The 13,773-nt window shown below is 38.5% G+C and overlaps 4 protein-coding genes across 4 annotated transcripts in view; 1 reads left to right on the forward strand and 3 right to left on the reverse strand.

The window, feature by feature from the left end:
- Positions 1 to 132: 132 nt before the first annotated feature.
- Positions 133 to 3,522, reverse strand: LOC124180279 (eEF1A lysine and N-terminal methyltransferase homolog). Its single transcript, XM_046565595.1, has 8 exons — positions 3,081 to 3,522; positions 2,832 to 2,954; positions 2,515 to 2,731; positions 2,230 to 2,448; positions 1,884 to 2,143; positions 1,399 to 1,766; positions 1,132 to 1,313; positions 133 to 1,043 (listed from the first exon to the last, which is right to left on the reverse strand). The coding sequence occupies exons 1-8, from the start codon at positions 3,170 to 3,172 to the stop codon at positions 498 to 500; spliced, it is 2,007 nt and encodes a 668-aa protein (XP_046421551.1). The 5' UTR covers positions 3,173 to 3,522; the 3' UTR covers positions 133 to 497.
- A 126-nt stretch (positions 3,523 to 3,648) lies between these two features.
- LOC124180289 (NADH dehydrogenase [ubiquinone] 1 beta subcomplex subunit 11, mitochondrial) lies at positions 3,649 to 4,440 on the forward strand. The gene has a single exon (XM_046565615.1). It carries the CDS (start codon positions 3,796 to 3,798, stop codon positions 4,219 to 4,221), a length of 426 nt encoding a protein of 141 aa, XP_046421571.1. The 5' UTR covers positions 3,649 to 3,795; the 3' UTR covers positions 4,222 to 4,440.
- A 436-nt stretch (positions 4,441 to 4,876) lies between these two features.
- On the reverse strand, positions 4,877 to 8,062 carry LOC124180283 (Golgi reassembly-stacking protein 2). Its single transcript, XM_046565603.1, has 7 exons — positions 7,847 to 8,062; positions 7,668 to 7,748; positions 7,297 to 7,500; positions 6,735 to 6,952; positions 6,485 to 6,578; positions 6,042 to 6,357; positions 4,877 to 5,918 (listed from the first exon to the last, which is right to left on the reverse strand). The coding sequence occupies exons 1-7, from the start codon at positions 7,907 to 7,909 to the stop codon at positions 5,569 to 5,571; spliced, it is 1,326 nt and encodes a 441-aa protein (XP_046421559.1). The 5' UTR covers positions 7,910 to 8,062; the 3' UTR covers positions 4,877 to 5,568.
- Positions 8,063 to 8,908: 846 nt separating this feature from the next.
- Positions 8,909 to 13,773, reverse strand: part of LOC124180288 (14 kDa phosphohistidine phosphatase-like) — a 124,532-nt gene continuing 119,667 nt past the window's right edge. The window contains exon 4 of the mRNA XM_046565614.1: positions 8,909 to 9,577. Coding sequence (XP_046421570.1) covers positions 9,488 to 9,577 — 90 coding nt within the window. The 3' untranslated portion in view covers positions 8,909 to 9,487. The remainder of the gene's footprint in view (positions 9,578 to 13,773) is intronic.

A 13,773-nucleotide genomic window follows, 5' to 3' on the forward strand; every position in this document is an offset into this window, starting at 1 on the left:
GACTTATTTGGACAAAAATCATTTTCCATCCACTTGCGACTGAACCCCAATTCCCGACGACTCGACTTTGATTTTAAAACGGTGAAAGGTAGAGTATACTTACAGAGATTTATCCGAGATGATGACCTTCGATGAAAGTTAAAATAAATTTAATATTCGACACCCTTAACATAATTTCGTTTCACAAACCGCTATTACAGTACGAAATCTTATCGTTTAGCGATCGTAGTCTGCGTTTAAAACTTATTAGTACAGAGCTCCGCGGAAAATTTTTAGCTTCTCGAATACAGTTACATTAAGCTGATTGGTCGATGGCATGCAACAATAATGTTATTGTTTCATCGTCCCATTCAGCTAACATTTCGTTTGCCATTCGAAACCCAGAGAATTTTTCGAGGTGCTGTATTACAGTTCTTGAGTTCATCAATTGTAATAAGATCTGCTTGTATTCAGGCATTTATCAGAGTTACCCGTTATCAGAAAATGCACATCACAGTTCATTCCATCGTTAGTCGTTCGAGCAGATCTGCCACGTCCACGATATCTTCATTTTGCAATTTCCGGGTCTGTGCTTGTCGATTCAGGTTTGTAGCAGCATTTTTAATATGTTCTTTCCATGCTGCTTTGTCGTCCGACTCCGAAACTGTGCAGAACACGACTTCGTTCACATCACTTTCAAGATTGTAAGAATATATTGATTTGAAACTGGATTTAAGTGCACTTAGCACCGAGCGCTTAAGTTCTGGATCTCGACACACTAAATTTAAAATGAAAAGTCCGGTTTCTCCTATGCATTTTGCAACCGCCTGCAGGATAGACGTTTCAATGAACTGCTTTGGTGGGCAACTCATGCCCACAGTGGTATCTTTGCTGTCTACATCAAAAAGAATTGCACTGAATTTTCTTCCTTGATTTGCTGAGTCTAGAATAAATTTCAGACCATCTGCAATTTCAACTTTCAATTTAGCATCTTGTACTAGGCCAAAATAATTTGTTGCTATCTGGAGCATAGCTTCATCTATGTCGACTGCTATAATATTTATCTGGAATACAGGTTGGAGATTGATTCAACAAACAGTTATGAGAAAATATGAACAGTTATCGATATAGGTATAAAGTTAATCAGTTTACCTCAGGTAGGCACTGACGCAAAAATGTGCAGAGACCTCCACCACCAAGACCGATGATAGCAATATCATTTTGATCAGCATTCTTTGCGATCATCGAAACTCCGACACTCATGTAGATATGATGCTCGCAAGCCAGATACCCAGGATCCACTACTTTTTTCGGTTTTCCTCGTCTTGATTTGACTTGAAACAAACAAAAATAAACAAATACAAACAGTGCAATGATAGTTAAAATGTACATAGAAGAAAAATACTTCTACTTCCTTACCGATTTTTAGTTTGGCTTCACTCTGGATGACAAATTGATTGTTCAGAAATATCAGTCTTCTAAACACTGAGCCATTATCATCTTCAATTTCTTCGATAACATATTGTCCACTGAATTTACTATCACCTTCATAGCAAACTTCGCGTTTTCCAACATTCGACGCCAGAGATAGATAAGGAATTTGAGCATCGTTACTGACTCCTGCCGGGGCCAAGTTACGAACAGTAATGCTAAGCTCCCTTTTTACTGCATCCAAACTTTCGTATGTATGCTCTCGACGCAAAGTCACTATTACCAATCTGTTTCTCTTGGTAGTTTTCAGCAGCTGTTGCCGACCCTCTTTAGTGCAAAAAAGCCACATTGTTTCTCTGTTTTGATAATTAGCTTTATGTAAAGTTACGAATCTTCTCGATTTAACCATGAACAAACTAAAATTAACAATTAACTTTTACGTCACTGTGTAAAATATTACTGGAATTGTTTACCTTCCTTGTGGAACTATGAAGGCAGCATATATTTCATTTTCCCTTGCATATGGCTGATCTAAAACGTACATTGTATATCTTGAATGCTTTTCTCCAGGTCTATATAAGTCCAAAGAAACCTCTCCAACATCCACAACATTTCCTTTATGAAGTCCCGAGCAAATAACTGCCATTTGTTGAGCAGACTTAATGGCTGAAATAATATCATCGGTAGTAGAAACGCGTTCTAAAGAACCTTCAACCAAGCCCACTTCAAGAACCTATTCAAATTACAAATTATAGTTGGCAGGAAAATATTTCCTTCGCGTGTAAAGTTTCTGTGTCACAAGAAAAACAAGAATCTTACCAGTGCTGGTAGCTTCTTAAATTTCGTAGCAATTACTACAAACACTGGCATTGCACTACCATCTTCTTCACGGGTTTTTGCTTCAGCTTCGTAGCAGCGAGTTACTCTGAACATAAAATCAGCTTGAGGAAAATAGGAGAGTAACTTTCTAAGAATATGCTCTTGCAATAACGATACACAAACGTATCTGCCTCCAACTCTCAAAACTCTTGATATTTCCTGAAACACATGACCAAAGTTTCGACTGTGAAAAGCTTCTCTTTCCGTTTCACACTCCTTACTTACCCCAAACAGCTTATCTACTTGTGAAATAATATCCTCACTTTCATCGGGCATCAAAGCGTCCAAAGTCCCTTTATCTAATACGACACTGAATTTATCGTTAGGATAGCTCATTGCTGTGGCGTCCATTTGTTCAAATATCATGGCAGGTCTCTGCGTTTTATTCTGATCTATCATTTGCCTGATCACAACGTGCGATATATCGATGTTAGTGATATGCCTGAAACAATAAAACTTGCAATTAGGTACAGAGTTTTCAGCAAAGGGATGATACGCTACACTTCTTGCATTCTCTATTCAATTTATACCTAAATTCATACCTATAACCAACATCGTACAGATCCATGCTCAGTGTCGAGTTTCCACAGCCAACTACCAAAACGTCATCTTTTGGTTTTATATATTTGTGGAGATGCCCGCATAATTCTGGATACTCACCGTACCTGAAATTTATAAAATCACACAAACATAAATAAAATCAAAAGATTATTTAAATGGGCAACTGAGGATAGGTTAGGTTACGGCAGGTTAGCATTACTTCAAGAAGAAAAAAATTGATCTCGTTTTACCATTCAAAGGCTTTCTTTCCACGCTTTGAAAAAAATGTATTCCAATAAGTTTGCTGACTGAATTCCTCGTGCGATTTAGGCAGTAGATCCATTTTATTTGTCTTTTCAAATTTTGCGCGATCCACGCGCTGCGCTCACCCCTAACCTTTTCTTTTATTTTTGTCGAACACTTTAAACTTGGTTTCCATCAAAACCGTTTCAAAACTCAATATGCTTGTGTAGCCAGAATATCAGCGAGAGAAATCCATTAGCGGCGTCCACTGGATTCTGAAACACGATTAGCTCATAGAAGCTGATGTCTATAGATAACGACGATCAACGGAATTCGCCCGAATCAATGCCTGTCGTCTGCTGAAAAGCTTCTTCGTGGCGCGTGTTACACAATCGCTGTTCAACTGAGGTGTGTTCTTGCGCAGCTATCTCTAAGCCTAATCTCCAAAACCCGACCGTATGACGGCCATCTTGGGTTTTCAACCAATCGCACTCGAAATTGTTTAGAAGATGGCTTCTATTCGGCCGGCGCAGTACTGGAAGAAAACGTATTGACCGGAGGAAAACACCTTATATTCTTATTCTTACATCACAGTTACAACTTTATTTGTGGTACAGGTTCGGAGCTACGTCTGTCCGTTGGCTCGTGCCTTATAGTTTGCGTAACTAACCTCTACGATCGAGGTTTGCTGCTGGTCTCCAATAGTGATTAGTGAGAGCGAGGATGGCGGGTGTAGTTCGTCTGCAAGGGCTTCAGAGGCTGAGAAACGCGTTGACAGGTGTAACCTCAAGACGCAGCATAAATTCCTCGTCAAAAAAATGCGAAGCCAAGAGTCAGACGCAGTGTGCGGAACCCCCTAAGGAGAACTGGGTGAGCTACGGTTTCGATCGAAACAGCAAGACCATCGATCGAAATGTTATGAAGCAAACATTATTTGTCACCGTCACCCTTTGCCTCGTTATTGGAGGATTTGGCTGGTCCTACTTGCCAGATCCATTGCTCAAGGACTGGGCGCAACGAGAAGCGTACCTTTTACTTCGCTATAGAGAAGAGAATGGACTTCCTCTGATTGATCGCAACTTTATTGATCCTGCCAAAATCAAACTTCCAAGCGATGAGGAACTGGGCGACACAGAGATCATCATTTAGAGAATAAGTCAATCATGTTAATTTTCTCCTTGGAACTGCATGTTGTTGCATACGATAGTTGATATTATTTAGTGTAAAGCGTTACCGCACACCTGGCGAACAGCAAACTGTAGATGTACATTAACTTACGATACTAAAAAACTTACACTCCGAGCAAACTGCTACTATACAGTCTTCATATTCACCAGCAGATAACAATAAAATTTTGCGTACTAGCGATCCGATGTTTCTTCTTTCATTCACTCTTCGTTAAAAATAATCCTTAGTCAATCTTATTCTCACAGTTTGTCTTCAGTTAAAACAGTGGAAAATAATTTTACATATTTACGATAAATTTTTTTAAATACCATTTAATATTTGTTATTATAGTTTTGTAAAACCTATGAAAAATATAATACACCTCCAAATTAATAGCAGCAGACGCACGTTGATGGAAAATAACATCTACAGCGCTACAGTACTGAGCTAATCTGAATTCTTGTCAAAATTAATTGTTGAAAACTTCTACCACTCGTTTTTTTTATCGTCATATAATCTATACAAAACGCTGGTCAGAAATAGTCTTAAGTCTGTGAAAGTACCGATTTTTGTCCTCCTTTTTTATCCAACCTAATGTCCCCATTTTGAAAATCCTTTGTTCAAATTAAAACTCGCATTTATGTGTGTATGTAAAAATGCATTTTAACGATCGAACAAGTTCATTCAAAATAATTCTAGGTAGCATAATCACAATACATGTGTATAAATTAATATAGTAATTTATCTAATATCAGTGTACATACATGATACATACCTATGTATATGATTTAAAACTTGGGTATAACGACCACGCAAAATTCACTTAGATTCGCTGTTACAAAATGGAATCAAAAATTTACATTACTCACAAGTCGTTTATTCTCGCTTGTCGTTTCAAAGTTCAAATGCAAAAAGAATTTCAGTTGATCAATTATTACTCTGCCTCTGTGACCTAATTTATGTTTTATTTTTACGGGCCACATAGTAAACTGCCGCAAATAGGCCAAGCTTTAAAGTCGCGGTAGAAAGCTTTTGTAATTAAAAATGATTTATTGAATTGGTATCAACTATACAAAGCATGCCGACAATCCGACTGTAAATTCTTATTATTTTTTTCTCTGGTACTGTACTGCTTGGTAGAAATAAGATTGAAATTAAATTGATAGAAAAAAATCCTATTTCTAGACTTTAATTCATATAACATTGAATCAGTCGACAATTTTTGTATTCCTGTTTCATAATCATTGCCACGTAGGCTTCTGATTCCTTATAGAATTTGAATTTTACACGGCGCCGCGGATATTCTTTCACTAACATCGTACGATCTTGTTATTGTGCCGACGCCGTTGTAGACGGTAAGCCTGGTGTTGGGACAGGTGCCTGATTAGGATTACAGACAGGGGGATAGTAAGGATGGTTCTGAGGAAGAGTAGCACTGACGGTAATTGGGGGCATTCCAGGTAAAGAAATAGGTGTTGTCACCATGTGAGGCTGACTTACATTGTACGGCAAAGCTGCGCTCGTTGGGCCACTTAGCAAATTGTAATTCGGTAAGGGCGTGGAATACATAGGTATACCCGACGGCGGGCCAACATTGACCATGCTTGCGGGTGTAGGTGGAGTCAATGGCATACCCGGAATATTTGGAGTTCCGTAATATTCAGCGGCTTGTACAGAACCTGATTAAAAGTATGTACGTTCATTAAACAAGCAAAGAAAGTACTTGTACATGAATTTTAGCGCTACAGGTAAATACTATAGAAATGCATAAGAGCTATGGTACATTTCTACGCATCACTTACTCTGAGTTAAATTGACATCAGACTGTCCGGCGAACAGATGAGAGGTCGAAGTGGCAGTTGTAGTTGTTGCTCCAGCAGATACAGGATCTATTTGAGGAACATTATCGAGTTGTGGCAAAGTGGGAGAAACTGGAGTGACAGAAACTGTTGTAGGTTCGACAGTTTCTTTAATCGCAGAAGGCGGTGCCATTGCCGCATTACTTGTCACGTAACTTGGAGGAATGGAAAATCCAGGTGGTATATTGGTAACTGGATTACTCTGACTGATATGAACATTCGTTGACGCCGTTGTCGTCACGGGAGTTTTAATGTTACTCTGCAAGAAAATAATTACAAACTTGAAACTTGTAAAGTAATTATTAAGTAGCCCAACAAGAAATGTGGACATGCTTTGTGATACGCGATAAGCAAGTAACTTATACAGCTTATAAAATGGAAATTACCGCATACGAATGACTACTGGCAGTGACTGATGGAGACGGAATATTTCTGATGGGTATTCTATGAAGGTATCCATAGCCAAGCCCGCATCCTAAGCTAAATACATATGAAAATGGTAAGAATAATCATTGTATCATGTTTGATTCAATTTTTTAACATGGTCTTAAAATCATTTCACTGATCATTCAAATTTTCTTTGGAAAAAGTGATCATCTTCGAATGACGTAATGAAACTCATTAAAAATTACTCACCTGCCTTCCCCACCCCAAGTATTATTCGGAGTTACCGTCACCTCTCTGCAAGAATCTTCATTCGTATTGTAAACATAAAGTTTGAGTGGGCGCGACTCGTGGGCTTCAATTAATGTGAATATATCCTCACTTTCGTGCAGAACGGAGTCTGCGCTAATAATGTAATCTGTAAATGATTTTAATCCCGCCAGTTCAGCCGGTGACGAAGGATGTACTTCCTAAGATACACATATACATTAATTAGAGAAGATATCACGTCAAGAAATAAAGTTAATAACTGTTAAAATTTAACAATTTTTCCAACAACATTTCAAATAACTTTTTCAACTTTTCTTTAGCCAAGTTTTGTAAGATAGTAAATATTTCCAGTAAAAATTTTGGCTTTGGTAAATTACTCAGTAACAAAAGGAATGAGCACTCTCAAAATGAATTTCACGTTCAAAATTAAATTGGAAGTGAAATCGAATGACACCAAATACGATTACGACCAAGTGATGTAAGAAAGCCGAGTAACGCAAGACCTACTGATTTTTTGGCGTGAAATTAGGTCAATCATACTCACAAGCACATGCCAAACATTTTCATTAGCACCCTCAAACGAGCAAAACCTTATGCTGACACCGAGTAGACCTTGACCGCCCCAAGTCATGCTGGGGACAATCACAGACTGTCTGACAGACTGCGTTTTGCTGCTGTAAACAGTTATTTGCAGCTCTTTGTCGACACCAGCTTTTAGGAGTTCCTTTAAAGTGTCGTTGTCTTGATCCTGAACAAAGAAACGACAAAATTAAACCACAATTATATGTCAGCTAGTAGCCGTCCTGTGAAATCGATAGCTAACGAATGACTGTTCAACAAAAAAATTAAGACCAGTCGTAGGCAGGCTACCCTAGAATAGACATAATTTTGTTACAAATGCAAAATATGACATACCAATCTAGTGTTTCCAATTGCTACAATGAAATCGAAGAATGCTTCGAGGCCAGCCTTCTGTCCAGGAGAACCGTCCTGGACCTGTGAAATGGAGAAGTTTTAGTCTGATCGGGGATGAAGTAGACTGATTAACAGTGGGCGAATAATAGGTTAAGATGCATTTGACAGGGGAAACTTACGCGAAGAACGTGATAACCTTCCGTACCTCCGCCGGGAATTTCAACACTCTGGGATGATCCCATATTTACGAATCAATCGTTAATACCGCTGTACTGGTACCACGATACGCATGCATTAAATACCGTTCCGAACGATTATTTGACACAACTGCTGATGGGCAAAAATTACGTGGCACGTCCTCTGACTACAAACTTATATCGTAGATCATAGATGTCCACGACGTCGTGGCGAATGGCCTGCCCTGGAACTTGAAAGAGCAGAAAGTGTTCATAAATGCACTTACCCTACACCTGATTTGCCTCAACTCGATGTGCCAAATCGTTTGTTGATAAGTTTTCAACTGACTACGCTAAAGTATTCCCTAGGCTTCCGCCATTGCTATTGGTTGAAAACTAGGGAAATCGCACTCAGTTGGCACAGTTAGAAATGCTTGGAGCATTGTGCACAGTTGAAAACCCTGCGTGCCGGGTTGCCAGTCATTTAAGCTTCAGGCGTAAATGCAAACACACTATAATCAACGATGGTGCTATTCATCTGGATCTAGAAAAATTATCAAAAAGTTTATAAATGGATTTCTCGAAAGTGTCCCAAAACTAGATGAACATTGTTAGCGTAACGAAATTATACTGTGGAATTCATATAGGATGCAAATTTGTCGCTTACAGACAGGCAACCCATTTTTTATCACACGTGCACGAAAAGTGGGACTTTGCGTAGCAGTTTAGTGGTACAAAATTAGCTAATTTCATTTCAGTGTCGTAAAGATAAGTTCGCGCATGCGTAGTCTACAATGGCTTTGCTTTTGACCCTAGGGAAAAGCAGTTGGCTACTTGTAAAAACTAGCGTGTACGACTCGGGCCAAAAGTAGGCCATCGCAACTCGCGTGATTGTCGCCTTCGCTCGCAATCGTCAACTTTCGTCCCTTGTCATAAAATACACTATCTGACTCCGACGCTTTTCTACTTGCGATCTGTGTTATCTGAAAACTGGCGATGATTCGATTTTCAGAAATCTATCTGATACTTAGGATAGTTTCATGAACTAGGTAAAGTGAAAACATGTAATAAGCACAGGTATATTCGGATTACAACAATGATGGTCTATCAGTCATTTCCTTGTAACACTTAATGAGTAACTACCCACTTTTTTTTGTTGTATGCTGTACGCCCGTAATTTCAAGGCGATGGTAACCTGAGGTTTATATTATATCCTAGTTTATAGGTATACCTTTGCGACATTGCGGGCTGCAGAGAAACTGGATTTACTTCTTAGTCGGCAGCTGCTTGGCGCATAGGTTGACACATATTCTAGTATGTGCTCAGTACATTGAAGATGTATTGTATTCCGAACACATTATTCTCGACGACAGTCGGATAATAATATAAATACAGGTATTGATTTCATCGAGAGTCTCTGTTATTGCTTGATATCGACATCGTTAAATTTATGTAAGCGCAATTGTAGTGTCAGGCATCATAAACTTGGAACAGGAGCAGCTGGATGAGGTGCAGTCCAGGATTGAATGGCTGTTTTATTAAATATTAAAGTCAAAGTAGGAGCACAAGACATGATAACGCAAACGAATAAAGGAGTGCATACAAATACGGGACAAAATAAGTATGCAATACACGTCAGAATTACTATTCTTCGTTAGTTGTGATGACCTCGTAGTCAGGATATGCCTTCTTCAAGAGTTCGACGGTGACGTTATGATCGGCCTTGCCAAAGCCCTGCAAAGACAGAATTAGTACTAATGAATTATAGACAGGTCGAATTTCGCCGAATCGTTTTGTCGGTCAATTATTGAGTAGAACCACACGACGAGTTGGAAACTGTAATCCTTTTCTACTTCGCAGTACGCTATTCATTACCGTTTCAAACGCTTCGACGAGAACGTATTCGAATGAATAATTTGATCCTAAAAACATATCTGAGGCAGAAAATTTCTGATCATAAATCTGCAAAAGATGTTTCTACGAAATTTCTCAACTCAAAAGAGGGAACAACAAAGCTCTGAGATAAATTTCAGATGACTCTAACGAAACTGCGTCATGCAGTGCGCGTCAATTGCACTCTAAAGTTATTCTTTTAACGAAGTTGCAGCTTCAACTACACTAATTATCCGCGAATCCTGGCCAATTGGCCAAAGCTTGCCAATATTCCACGAACTCTGCAAATGATCCTCAGAGTTTCTACGGTAGAAACACGGTTGCTAAGCCGGAATAGCTGGTCTATTATCACCGCAAAACAGATGCTCGAGTGTGGACTAACCAAGCACTAAAGATAACTGCTCGAAAAGTAAATAGTACCAGACCATGACGATATATCGTCGAATTTATACAAATATTTTCAGCTCGGAAAATAATACGCGAGATAAAACAATCGTTTTTTCTTGTACGATTTATTAGAGTGACAGGGGATATAACTCAAGTATTATACGTATACTTCCTCAGATAATGCTGTTGCAACTGCGTCGTTGAATGTGAAAATACCAGAACACTCGAAAGATGGTAGAAAACGTGACAAAACCTCCACTTGTAATTTCCGACTGATTTCCGAACCGTTTTGAATTCTAAGGACCAAAGTATTCGGATCATTCGAGTGAGAATAAACAGCTGTCTCAATGATAAAACGTTTCAGCGTTAGATGGCGTCGGCTTATGAGGCGTGGATAAAAGAAACAAAAGAAGTTAATTAATTAAGTAAAGAAGAAAGAAGTAAGGAAAAAAGAACCACCTCAAAGAAAACGTTACAGCGGCGCAAGAAGGTAAAGTTTGGGGCAAAACGAACTTTATGCCGCCCGAATAACGTTAACCGTGTTTCTTCGCTCGTAAGAGAAGATTGATCGTTACGGTATTCAAAGCCAATAAAATAAGTAATTGCATGACGCAATTACCGAACATTAACGCGCGACGGATCGGGATTATCACAATTTTTGAGTCAGTGATGAAGAAAAGGTTTTTCAGTCACGCAGTTATACCTGAATTTTGTACTTTCCAGTTATTTGTAACTGTGCGACTCTCTTGATCATCGCGTTTTGCTGCCTTCATTATTTTTATTCCTTGCTTCCAAACGATCAAACCGACGCGTGCAAAGTCAGGAACTATTTGTCTTCTTAATGCCCCTGTGTTTGCCCAGTCGAAAGCGTTCGTATACAAGAAGAAAAATAATGAAGAAAGTGGCCATTCAGTGAAATCGATATCCGTTTGGTCGTTTACCGAAGTTCCTCGGCCAGTTTTCGCATCGTTGTATCAATGTATTCCGAGATTCCATATTTTCGGTAACTTTTCAGTCCCGTAAGCGTAAAATCGGGAAACTTAAGTCACGTACTGTTGGCTGGAGAGAGGAGGAGTGAAGAGAAAATATACGGACAAAAAACTTTGGTCGTAATGACCAAAATTTAGTCCGGGAAACGAAATTTCAGGGTTAACATACAGCCGAACAAACATTATTTTCAGAAAAACAAAAATTTTTGTTGATTTTATAGTTCGCAGAAAACAATATGTTTTAGTAATGTCCAAGAAAATGTTTGACACCACAATCCCATAGATTCTGCTGCGATTGCGAAATCAGATCTACACAGCGAAATAATTTTGTAAAGATTGAAAAATGATCGTTTTATTGTTATGACTGAAAAAATTATCGTTTAATCGTAGTTTACGATACGTGAATCAAGTGCCACGTCGATACATCGACGGAGAAATATGCCGTTGTGAATTGACAGGCTGATTCAACGGTATTAGACGACTAATGATTTAGTTCTGCTGATTACACCGGACGGATACCCGAAGCCTCTCAATAACTGCTCATCTTACTTCTCTTGCGAGAAAGGATTTTTCACGCGTTACTGAAAGTATTTTGCCGTTTCAACAAAAATATTTGTAGATTTACGATGTAACACATCATTTGATAGCGGCAATCAATTAGCAGCTTTCATAATTTCGCAATTTGTTACTGATTTTTATCCACCGAATAGATTTGGTAAACTGTATGAAACGATTTGGTTGAATTTACCAGAGGAGGGTATTCAATATTTTGATAATACCACAAAAAAGCATCATTTCAATAAATTGACTAAATTAAAATCGAGATTTCGTATTTATAAGTATATTTTATTCAATTAAATTTTTTGACGACTTGAAAACAATTGTTTCATTAATTTTGGTATTTACAATAAAACGTAATGTTCCCACGAGAAAATTTTCAACAAAATGCAAACTGATTTTTCAGAAATAAAGCAGAATACGTGTTCTCCGAGTGTACTAGATGAAAAAATCAAATCGATAGGATTTGAACTCGATTGCTCGTATCAGCCCGATATTTCAATGAAAGATTGCATAGGCAATACAAAACGGCGGCCACTCGACACTCCAAAATAATGATGGAACTAATTGGCGAGTCAATAACTAGAAACGGTGTGAGATAAAGGACAACAAACTGGTCGGAGGAATGACGTATATTAAACAAACCAATTTAATCTTCTGTTGCAAAACATATGTATATACATACATAACCACTGCAAATACCGAACAGGGGATGGAAAATACAATTTTAATTAACAACATTAAACTCCAGTTTATTTGTTCGCACAGTAGCAAACTCTAAAAGAATATAATTCCCTGAAACTAAGCATAAGCACACGTCCGGCTTAATTTTTTTATCCTAACTAAACAGTGATTGTCAAATATTATTAGTTTCACAAACGAGTTTCGACATTTTCGATTTTCTTCACCGATTGTTGCTAACACTTTTACATTGTTGGTACTATAAATGGTTCGGTTCGATTAAGAAGCGAGAAAAAAAAGGAAGAAAATCACCGACAATCAATCATCCGTTTAATAATTTTCCGGCGGAACTAAAGCGGGGAAAAATATCAATGATCAGTTGATATATTTGTTCATCTCTTGTTTCAAACCGTATCGACATTGTTCGGATGAATCATTTCCTTGTTTTTCAACGGAATTCAGACAGAGAAACGTTTTCCAAATCCTGAACACATTTGTATCGTAATAACGAGCTGTGTTTGCATGGTATATCCGCACTTATTTTGAATTAATGTGTAAAAATCGGTTCGCCTGAGTCAAAAGTGTGAGAAAAAGTTGGGAAATAATCGGACAAAGCAGTTTCCCGAAATCCAATACCGTAGTAATATCGTTTCAGTTGGTGCGATACGATACATGGCAAGACTGCATCGAAAGGAGTTTTCCGTCGGAAACACCTTGAGCCGATAAAAATTGCTTACCTTGAACAAATACAGTTATACACAAGGTCTTGAAGTACCGTAGGAGTCAAGACTTTATATACTCATCCCGTAAACCCGGTTGGTTTGAATAGCTTTTCATTGTTCACTGTTATATCTCGAGAGCCGGCATTCCTTCCTCACAGGGACAATCAAGTTTAACCATAAACTAGAGCCGAGCAAATTGAAAATCCTAGAAACACGGCTTGATTCTAGAACGTCACGACGTAGTTTAAGGCGATCAAGCTTACCTTCCACGAATGTTATCGCGTTCATTCGACCTTCGTGGTTTTGTGAAAGTCATCAGCATCTGCCAGCGTATAACCAAACGCGTCAAGTGCAGCCACGGTAAATAGAGTGGTGAAAAAGTTTAGATTGCTCTAGGAGAGTGAGGCTTGATGAAAAAAAAAGAAAAAAAGAAAAAAAGGAAAAAAAAAAACAAAAAAAGGAGAAACAAAGTTGCCGATGACAGTGAAAACAAGCTTTCGTGGAAGTTTAGAACGAGGCGAGCGGATTCGTGCAGCTTGTGTTATAATTTGCTGTTGACTCCGATGCGCGTTACTCTTGACCTCGAGGTGAAACTTTCAGCTTCGGAAGGAAAACGGTTACTGAAAACCTTCGATTTTCACCCTATTCCGTAGCCCAGGTTTAATTCGTTATCGACTGCGACGATACTACGGTGTATATT

The sequence above is a fragment of the Neodiprion fabricii genome, chromosome 4 (genome assembly GCF_021155785.1).
Source record: "Neodiprion fabricii isolate iyNeoFabr1 chromosome 4, iyNeoFabr1.1, whole genome shotgun sequence".
NCBI lineage: Eukaryota > Metazoa > Arthropoda > Insecta > Hymenoptera > Diprionidae > Neodiprion > Neodiprion fabricii.

Coding starts and splice junctions, on each gene's coding strand:
- LOC124180279 (XM_046565595.1), bottom strand. CDS start 3,172: ATGGATCTACTGCCTAAATCGCACGAGGAATTCAGTCAGCAAACTTAT. Junction 2,732..2,831: donor CTGTACGATGTTGGTTATAG/GTATGAATTTAG, acceptor TTATTGTTTCAG/GCATATCACTAACATCGATA. Junction 2,144..2,229: donor TTAAGAAGCTACCAGCACTG/GTAAGATTCTTG, acceptor TAATTTGAATAG/GTTCTTGAAGTGGGCTTGGT.
- LOC124180289 (XM_046565615.1), top strand. CDS start 3,796: ATGGCGGGTGTAGTTCGTCTGCAAGGGCTTCAGAGGCTGAGAAACGCG.
- LOC124180283 (XM_046565603.1), bottom strand. CDS start 7,909: ATGGGATCATCCCAGAGTGTTGAAATTCCCGGCGGAGGTACGGAAGGT. Junction 7,501..7,667: donor CAATTGGAAACACTAGATTG/GTATGTCATATT, acceptor TTCTTTGTTCAG/GATCAAGACAACGACACTTT. Junction 6,358..6,484: donor CCAGTAGTCATTCGTATGCG/GTAATTTCCATT, acceptor ATTTTCTTGCAG/AGTAACATTAAAACTCCCGT.